The sequence below is a fragment of the Mandrillus leucophaeus genome, unplaced genomic scaffold (genome assembly GCF_000951045.1).
Source record: "Mandrillus leucophaeus isolate KB7577 unplaced genomic scaffold, Mleu.le_1.0 Scaffold409, whole genome shotgun sequence".
In the NCBI taxonomy this organism is placed as follows: Eukaryota; Metazoa; Chordata; class Mammalia; order Primates; family Cercopithecidae; genus Mandrillus; species Mandrillus leucophaeus.
Window position 1 is genome coordinate 1,070,796 of NW_012104354.1, and position 10,347 is coordinate 1,081,142.

The 10,347-nt window shown below is 39.8% G+C and overlaps 1 protein-coding gene across 1 annotated transcript in view; it reads right to left on the reverse strand.

The window, feature by feature from the left end:
- BDH2 (3-hydroxybutyrate dehydrogenase, type 2) overlaps window positions 1-10,347 on the reverse strand; it is a 22,668-nt gene that overhangs the window by 5,545 nt on the left and 6,776 nt on the right. The window contains 6 exon segments of the mRNA XM_011992283.1: window positions 355-371; window positions 802-817; window positions 2,507-2,664; window positions 3,682-3,742; window positions 8,407-8,515; window positions 9,672-9,768. Coding sequence (XP_011847673.1) covers window positions 355-371; window positions 802-817; window positions 2,507-2,664; window positions 3,682-3,742; window positions 8,407-8,515; window positions 9,672-9,768 — 458 coding nt within the window.

The window sequence follows — 10,347 nt, forward strand, 5'->3', positions numbered from 1 at the left end:
GTACAAGCACTTTGCCAGCTTAAGGAGCCAGTTTGCCTCAATGATCTCAAAACCATTCTTTGCTATCAAGTTCACTGTGGGATCTTTGGGGACAATCCCATGGCTACCACAGTCCTTGCCAATTCAGGTGACACTAAATTTTTCTTAGCACCTTGCCTATTTTCATTGTTTAAAATTCCAACTTTTAACTACAGTTTCAAGTTTTTAATCAAAAATATAATTTAATATAATTTAAAGTTATTTTACTTTAAAAAAGAAAAATAAGAACAACACTAACATTTTAAAATTCCACTTAGTTTATGGTCTCCTAGAGCAAGTTACCCAGACTTCTTTGTTAACTGACATAAACTGTACATTCTCTGTAGAAGGCCCTTTCCTCAGACTAAAGAGTACTCTGGCAAATAATGTGATCTTTCTGAGGTTGTAACAAATGGTTTTACAGTCATACTTCACCCTTAGATCATGTTCCTGAGAGTACCATAGATTTGATCTTTGTTCAGAAAACATTTCTTAATTTTAGCATCATTTGCTATTTTTTCTGATGAAGCAGGAAATCTTCAAAATCAGAAAGCCTGACTCCGTTTTGGAACCCCTCTGTAGGTTGGTTATCTGTCTCTTGTCACATTTTACTATAAGTGGCCAGCACTTTCAAGACTCTGGGTAGAAATCACCTTAGCTAGATCACCCAGTTCATTAGTAACATCTTCTGCCTTCACACTACAGGCAACAGTGTTGATGTACTTTCTGAAACTGTATGACAAAGATCCTCTTTTATCTAATTTTCAATAATATTTTCCTCACTTACCTCAATAGCCTCCTTGAAGTCCACAGTTTTACCAACAGTGTGCCCCTCAAGCTTTCACTAACAGTCTCTTCAGAATCCTTACAGCTTTAACAGCTTTCTCCCTCTGAGGTAAATGAACAGCATGTCTTACGTATGACTGGTACTAATGGCTATTAAATAAGAACTGCAAAGCAAGCCCATGCCTTTAGAGGATTCCAATGTCACTGGGTTCAGCTGTGTCCATGGCACAGACATACTATGCCAGGGTCTACACAAGTCTGGCTGGAGATTTGTGACTACACAACCATCAGCAGCATCTCAGACATACTCAGTCCTCCTCAAGTTTTCTTCTGTGATTGGTTCACTGAGTCACAGCTAGTTCCTTGTTCCAAAGAGTTTGATAACATATTTTCCAATCTTCTGATAAGTCCAGTCGCTGAAACAACCACATTTTCCAAATCATTTTACCATTTATTCCACTGGGTAAATAGCACCAAGAATAGCTAGACTCAAGTATCACCAGGATGTACATCAAAACCCAGTGAAATGATCTCTCATGTATTCTTCTTTTTCTTAGCATTACCTATGTTTACATTTCTGTTCCAAGAAAAATAAAACAGAACATCTCAATCGCTGAAATTCTGTAGCTTGGGGGATGTTTAGTTTTCCCTCTTTAAGTCAGTGGGTTTCAACTGAAGATTCAATCAGAATCTCCTGTGGGACTTTCTAAACACCACAATTCTCTCCATGAACTCCTTCCCTAAATTCTGGCATGCCCTTCAGGTTTGAAAGGTTCCCAGGTCATATTGAAATGTTTCCCTTTCACACACCATCCCCCATATCAATTGTGCACTACTGAGGGAAACCTTGATCCTGGATATGCAATAATTTCTTTTTAAAGAATATTATAATCCTTATTAGATACCTTATGTTCCTTTTAGATTGGTAGAACCGGGTAAAAGTACGTATCAATTTAATAAACACATCTATGGTTATTGTGAAAATGAGACACACCCATGGTTATTAAGAAAAGGAAAGTTCTGCTTTTCTTCTTTCCTCTGTGTGAGGGATCGGCATACCTTTCTTGGTAAAGAGGCAGATAAAAAATATTTATAACTTTGAGAGTCATTTTATCTGTTGCAATTGTTATACTAAACCTGGCCTTTGTAGCATGAAAACAGCCATAGGCAATAACATAAGCAAATTGGGTGTGGAAGTGTTTCAGTAAAACTTTGCTTACAAAACAGGTGGTGACCCAGATGTGGCCCATAGGCCATGGTTTGCTGGCCCCCTTTTTATAGCATAAAGGAAGATTAATGTCTCCTTTTTATTTATAGGCCACCTCAGTGGTTGAAATGATTTTAGTGGATCCTTGTGTTTTGGAAGACTCCCCTTACTTTTTCCCTGCTGTCCTGTGAGTGTGGTCTATTTTCATCTTTCCCTTGACATCTTTCCCCTGAAAAGGTCAACCCTGGTCTGCTTCCCAACAGCAAGCCTGGCCAACTATGTCTCTTAGCCACTTGCCTCTGAATTGTCCAACACATTTAAGCCTTTTGCACCTGTGGCTCGTTCCCAGTGGCTTAGGATCTCCGTCTCAACTTACAACTGTACTGTTATCTTAATAAGCCCAGCCCTCACCCCCTTTTTCTGAACTTTTTCCCAGAATACAATATAACATGTGGCAAATAAACTTTTATAGATATCTTTCACGGTGGCAAACACAGTGTCAGAAGGCCAAGTTCATAGCCCTGCAGTGCCTTACTCACCTGGGCACACACAGTTGCACCTGATGCCCTGCTGGATGAAATCTGCAGCCACAGATTTTGTGAGGCCAATCACAGCTGCCTTGGTTGTGCTGTACACACATCTGTTCACAACTCCTGAGGGTGGAGGAAAGGTTCAACAATTGAAGGAATAAAAAATGTATTTTCCTTTAGAAAGGTAGCACAAATAAGTTTTCCCAGTAGCCATTTTCATGCTTTCTCCCACATTCCTCCCCTTTTAAAAAGATTGATATCAGATTTTTTTCCTTTAATAGAGTCAGTTTCTGGATCTAAGGAAATAATATCAGTATAGGCACAACTTAATTGAGACTTAATTGAAATTCTGAACTTATTTAACATTGGTAGTCTTAGTTTCTCACCATCAGTTGCTGTAACTCTTAGGCAGATTCCCAAAGATAATAAAGATTAATAACAAAACAAAACAGTAAAACAGGAGGCCTAGGCACTTCTTTACATTCCTCTCTTGTGTATGTTGAATATGTGTGTCCTTGCAAAGAGAAGAAATGTTATCTCAGCAGTAACTATTTCATTTTAAACTCACAGATCCAACTATGTCAGATTGTGACATAATCCACATTTTCACTGCTGCCCTTGTCCTTCAACTTGACTTCTCGCTGATGGCTCAGATCAACTGTCTTTGTGAAGCATTCCACAAACTCACAGGCAGTTATTTCCCTGTATTTTGACAGTGCTTTGTCCAAACCTCTGTTATATATCATCACACTGGAGAAGATGATGTTTGCTGCCTTGCTCCTAGTTTTGGACTGTGAATTCTTTTAGGGGCAGAGCACATACCGGTGCTCAATACACTATTTTCAATTAATTAAATGTTAAATGGTTCTTTCTCCCAGTTTGATGTTCATTTCCATATCCCTTAGAAAGAATAAAAGGGAGGGCAAAAAACCCCCCACATTTTAATTTAATTTTGCCACTGGCTCACATCTAGAGCAAAAGATCTGTGGTTAAGGAACTTAATACCAATTTTGAAAAAAGCACTTTTGAAATCATTTCAGTACTTGAAATTATGATCTCTGCTATGCCTGTTCCCAAACGCAGAGCTTTTAATGATGTGTATGTATGAGCATCGCAGTCCTCAGAGGGAGACAGACCCACCTTTGATGCTGGAAGCCACAGAAGACATGTTGATAATATTGCCAGATTTCTGAGCAAGCATCTGCCGAAACAAAACAAATACAAAAAAAAAAAAAAAATCCACTTCTTGTGCTAAAATACTACCTTTTAAAAAGATTTGCATTTTCTTAGGGTTTGCAGAATGAATTTAATTACTGTATTAGCTAGTCACATTAAGCAGTATTAAGCAGTCTTAACAGTGAACCCAAAACACCTCATCAACTATTGCTGGGAAATGATGGCAATGTGACCGCACTCACTGGCATTTCCCAGGGGGATTACCACCTTCCCACGGTACAAGAATGTCAGCAAGACTACGAATGAATGCTGACTTAAATGAAATGCAAATAAATGTTGTTATTGTGGGTTACTGATGTTGGGAAACTTACTCCATTCAACACATATTTTTTTAATACCTACTGAGGCCAGGTATTGTGCTAGGTCTAGGAGATTACTACCTACAGGAGGCAACCAGTCTGGTTAGTGGTTGACATAATCCACATCCAGCAACAGCAGAGACCTCCACAGAGATCTAATAGCAGGGTGAGGGCAGAAAGGGAGCAGTTCAGGCTGGGCGACACTCAGAGGGGACCTCCTGAGGAGGAAAGATACAGGCTGAATTTTGAACACTAGAGTATTAATCAGAAAAATAGAAGAAAAGGATGCTTTGAGGAGTGGGTACACAGGTATAAAGGTTCCATCGGGAACTGGGAGGAGGGGCTGGGTCTGGCTGGAATGCAGGGTATAGAAGTAATGATGCTGCAGAGGTTGACAAGGGCTGAATTTAGAACCTGGGTTTTACCCTGAAGGCAATGCAGTGACATTGAAGGGTTTAAAGCAGAGGAGGAGTGGCATGTTCAGACTTGGGGATTACAAGGATTACTCTGGTGCCCAGAGACTAGTGGAAGCTGATGCAGGGTTCAGGAAAGAGTGATAAAGGTGAAGCTGCAGAAATGTCTATGGGTAGCTGAGGAGGAGAGGGCTGAGGCAGGATGGGCAGGACCTGGTAGATGGTTGCTGCAGGGAGGGTGGGCCTCACCAATTTAGGGCAATGTTTCCTAAGAACACTTTCTTCAGAATTCCCCCACTAACGTGTGAATTTATTAAGATAAGGGTCTTTGGCTGTTTTGTCCTCCTAGACAGTGCACACAGTAGGCAGTCAATAAATGTGGATGAATCAGAACCTCCTGAGGTGCTAGTTTAAAACACAGATTGCTGGGCCCTGTCCTTTACCTGAATAAATATATAATAAAGAAAACTGTTATAAATTTAAAAATGTTTTCAAACTTTACTAATTATAACATGTACGTAGAAGTCTCAATAGGCAGTGTAAAGGGCCAGAGAAAAAAATTGACTTCTGTTGGGATGAATTTCTTGAGCAGCTTTTAGAAAAAGAGGTGTAGGAAAGGGGGAAGTGAATGATTGAATGGATCCAGGATTGGTGTGGCCAAGATGATTGATTCCTTAGGATATTCTTCTGACTTTGTTCTGAGATTTAGCTTCTAATTACCCCTAAAAACAGAATATAAAGTAACCCCAAGGCACTTTGCTGAATGGACTAAGTGGATTCAAGGAGAGGCTGATTGTAACCCAACCAAGTTAAAGAAGACAGCAGGGGAAATAATAATGTTTAACTCAATTGTGTGTTTTACATAATAAAGAGGACCATAATGAAATGGGGTTCTCATAAAAAGTGTCAAAAATGTTGGTCAAGTGCAATGATGTTGAAAAGTAAGCCTTAAAATTGTTCTTATCCAATTTAGCAAATAGCATTCCCCATTAAAAATACATATAGAATACATATACTCCAACTTAATACATAAAGATAGGTCATTAAGTAAGTCTATCTCTAGTCCTCTCTAGAAATGCAATATTATCTCAGGCAAAACCTTAGAATAAAGCCATCTAAGAGATGTTACTGCTGTCCCCTAACACTTGCACTATCCATTCAACCAAATTCAACCAAGGTCCCTCTGCTGCTTCTAGAGCCCATAGTCAGTGCCTGTTCCAATGCTGCCTTCCCAGTCCAGGTCAGGAGCTGTTGTCATAGTGTCAGGCTCTCCCTGGCTCCTCATGCAATAGCCCTCTCTGGCAGGCATGACTATAAAGTGAAGTGCCTGGTACATAGTACTGCTATCTAGGATTGATCTCTCAGAAGCTAAGATAGAAGGTAGAAATACCCGCTTAAGAGTCCATGGAGCTGTATCTAGTTAGTCTTACTCTGACTCAGCCCTTCTGTCTCCATTGGCCAGAGCTCAGCCCCTAACCCTAGTGAAATCTGGCCACTTGGGTCTCCAGTGGTTCCTGCTGGACTAACAACCTTGATTCATTTATTTATTTGACAAATGTTTGCTGAGCACCTCTATATGCTAAAAACTCTTCTAAGATATAGCGGCGGGGCGGGGGGTGGGGCAGGAAGCAAGCAAACAAACTAACCCAAATAACAAAGATATCCCCAAATCTTTGCCCTAATGGATCTTCTCTTCTGGTGGAGCTTGGATTCTGCATTGACCTCTCCTTAAAGTATTTTCAACTTGTTCTCTGCCTTTTGACTGATCTTCCAGTCTTGGAATGCTTTCCTGTGTATCTATCCATGAACAAAAATTTCCTATGAGTGTTCCTATGTTCTGACCAGCTGACCTTCCAGATCTGCCTAGACTCCAAACCTCGGCTTCCCCTGGAAAGTTCTAACCTGGGATATGTGCGTCATAGTTAATGATACAGAGGATCCTAGATAATTATGGCTGGGAGTGATTGTGTAACCTATCATCCTTATTTTTTAGCTAAAAGAAATATGTACTGGGAGGTTACAAGTGCCATCTCTATGGCACATGGCCAATTGGGGCAGGGCGCAGACTGCACCTAAGGACTTCTGATGACAGTCCAAGACCAGGATTCGATTTTGTCAGGGCCACTTTAAACAAGTGGCACTAGAACCTTCTAATACCACATCCCTGCCATTAACATCTCTTTGGATTTTTTTTTTTTAAACAAATATGTGTTTTTGGCTCATATGGATCATTGTTAAGATGTTGTAAATCACAAGCAAACTCACTAGTTTGCAAGTTAATGTTTGTATATTTTAGAAATTAACACAAGTTTACATTTCAGCTCCACTGTACTCCACACCTACTTCCTTTACTAAAATTTGTAAAGCAGTTTAGAGCCTGGTTTTGGAAATGAGTCTCATATATGTGCAATAGTCTTAACCACAATGACCTAAGCTTTCCTCCTATACCATAGACTCTGCTCTACCCCTGTAACCTATGCAAAGGATCTGTCTTCAAAAATACGTTCGTGTTCCAAATAATAAAGATTCTCATAAACTCCAAAGAGGCTGAAAAAGCAACTTACATTTAAAAAAAACAATTTGTTATAAAAATTTGCTAGTTCAACATTCTGTGGACCCACCCAAAAATCTCTTCTAGGCACTAAACAAGTAGATTTTTCAAAGTTCCTTCATTACTAAGTCAGTTTCTCCAATTTTCCTGTTAATGTTCATCTGGAATCTTCTTGACATTAGGTTGAATATTCAGAGTAGAATATCAGCCCTGCTGTGCCATTAACAAAGCTCTTCTCCTGCCCTGACATGGACAGGACATTGAATCCAGCTGGGATGGAAGGGAAAAGTGGTTCTTCTGCATTTCACTAGCTTCAATTTATAACCTTGAGTTGAGCTGGCTGTGTACCCAGTCTACCCCTTTCATTGTCTCAGCCTGTGCTGTCTGCTACCACTGGTTTATAAGTTCATTTGAAGTCAGGGACGTATGTTGCTCATATTTATACTCCCCTAGAGCACCTTATATAGTGATTTATACCAAGAGGCGCTTAATGCTAGTTTATAAAATAAAATTTAAAACATTGATGCATTGTGTGAAGGCTTGAGAATTCAAGGGAAGCAGGCCCAGGAGGAACGTTCTCTTGAGCACACACTTTCTCTCACCTGCCCAGTACCACTGTGGTTCAGATCAAAACAAGAGCGAAGGGAGAAGTTTCAGGGTAGAGAAAAGCAATGGGGTACATCCATCTTGAGAGTGTGAGCCTAAACTGAAATTCATGAAGGGGCTCAATGTCCAGGCTTCAAATCTTGGTTCTAACCATGTGCTAGTTGGGTGACCTTGAGCAAGTTGCCTAAACTCTCAGTTTCATCTTCCGAACAATGGATGAGAAAATAGTACCTACCTCATAGGGTTATTCCAGTCTTGTGTGCCTCCCTGCTGTTACCTCTGCCTGGAATCCTCTCTCAAGCTACCTGAATGATCAGCTCTCTCACTTCTTTTGGACTGCTATGACAGTTTCACCTTTGCAGTGGAGTCCAGAGAGGCATTGATATCCTAGCTTCTTTCTCTTCATTATACTTAAAACCACGCCACATATTCTATGTCTGTTTGATTACTGATTGTCCCATCTCACCCCCAATAATGGAACCTGCCTTATCGAAGGCATTTTGTTTAGTTCACTTGTGTGTCTTCTGTGCCTAGAATGGAGCCTGGTTTGTGGAAAGTACTTAATAAATATTCCTTGAGTGGATAAGCTGGAAGGTTAAATAGATTAATTTATGTAAAATGCCTTGATATCAATGTTCAATGCACGTTAATCATTACGTTAGTTATTATCGCTCTTCGGCACATGTGGGAATCCCCTTTGTGTGCCCAGTACGGAGACCTAATGTGGTGCTTATCCTGGTGGTGGTGGTGGTGGTCTTACTTTAGGAAGGAATGCCTTGATCATCAGGTACATGCTGCGCACATTGAGATTCATCGAGAAGTCCCAGTCTTTCTCCTCACAATCCAGGACTGTTCCATGATGGACAAAACTAGAAGAGTGATTAAACAATGGAGGAATAACTGCCATTAAAATTTTTCTATTCCATTTGCTGATTATTTCTATTGTCACTTAGTGACTTAGACCACTGTCTCTTTCCCTTATCAAGACTAAGCAATTCAAACATAGTATCACTTAGTATATTACATTAGTAAGAATTCTAACAACTTAAGCTAGAAATGTCATCTGAAAACAAGATCCTTTTTGTTTTCCAAACAAAAGTACGGTCACCGAACATAAGAAGCTTTATGCTAATTGTGCTGGAAACATCAATGCCATTAAAAGCAAAAAACAAATAAAGGAGAACAGGGCTGGGCATGGTAGCACACACCTGCAGCCTCAGCTACTTTGAAGGCTGAGGCAGCAGGACCACTTGAGCCCAGGAGTTCTAGGGTGCAGTGAGCTATGATCATTCCACTGCCCTCCAGCCTGGGGAATCCAGACAAACCCTGTCTCAAAAACAAAACAAAACAACCCCTCCCCCCCCAAAAAAAAGCGAGAGAGAGAGAGAAAAAAACCCATCTGCCCTATTTGCCTATTTGATTCCTATTTCAAGAGCAACAGTGCCCTCAGGTGGCACAGATTTATAATTCGCAAGGGAAATCAAAATTGCAAGGAAAACAAGTGTCTCAACATCTCAGAACAGCAACGTGATATTGCTAGTGTTCTAACATATTGAGAGATGTTAGTTTGTTGTAAGAGAGATGTTAAGGCAGAACAAAACAAACCCTTAAAGTAGCCTTCACTGTTTTTCAAGTTACATTTTCTGACGGAAGCTTCCTAAACATTGGAACCCTTGCTGATTTGGTCCTCTGGACCCAGATTATGTAATTAATTATAAAATATTGTTGGCTGTGACTTCCATGTACCAAAGTTCTGCCAGTTCAATCAGAATGTCAGTTTCATGGCAGCAGGAACAACATGATGTATTTCTACATCCCCTACATGGCTGAAAATTTAATAGATGCTTAAAAACTAACTTTGGTAACTATTTTTTCATGTTTCTGGGTGTATTCTTATATGAATACACTCTTATATGAGGATGGAAGACTATATATGAATGATTTTGCCATATTGTCAAAATTCTTTGAATGAAAGTCATAGAAAACTTTCTGTAAGGAAAGTGAAATTAAAAAGTTAGACATTACCCAGCAACATTAAAGAGAACATCAACTCTCTCAACTTCATTGGCAAACTGATCAATTTGTTTCTTTTTTGTGACATCAAGGACACGAGTTTGAATGCCTGAAAAATAAAACAAGAGGCACTATTCCTAAAAGTATTTAGCCTCGAAGTTTAGCTCTTTTGAAGTGTGAAGTGTGAAGATTGCAATATCTATCCAGCTAGGCTTCATAGATTGCTGACCTTCTTACTAGGGTCTTAAGAATCTTCAGAGTCTCATTAGTAAACATGAAGTCCCATCTGGACTCCTCCAATAACCCATCCATCCCTCTTCCTTCCTCTCTGTCCATTTTCCAAGTTGAATAATAATGGTCCTTTCTGAGTAAAGGCTTTATAGTAAAGTATGACTGGTGTATATTAGATATTTCTCAGTAAGCCAGCAGTAATAACTGAAAGTGAGCTCATTTGAGCCTATCCTTCCCCTGCCAGAGACTGGGTTGCTGGTACCTATACAGTAATGCAGAATTTTGTCTGAGTGAGGGGTGGGGAAGAGAAAGGGTTCTGGAATAAGAGACTGTTTCTATTTGTGAGCTTCCCCTTTATGTCATTTCCATTATTTATTAGAAATGACTCTGTTATTCAAAGGTATCCAGTCAAATACATGTATTTCTGGACTAAACTGCAAGGAGAAGAAATGAGGGG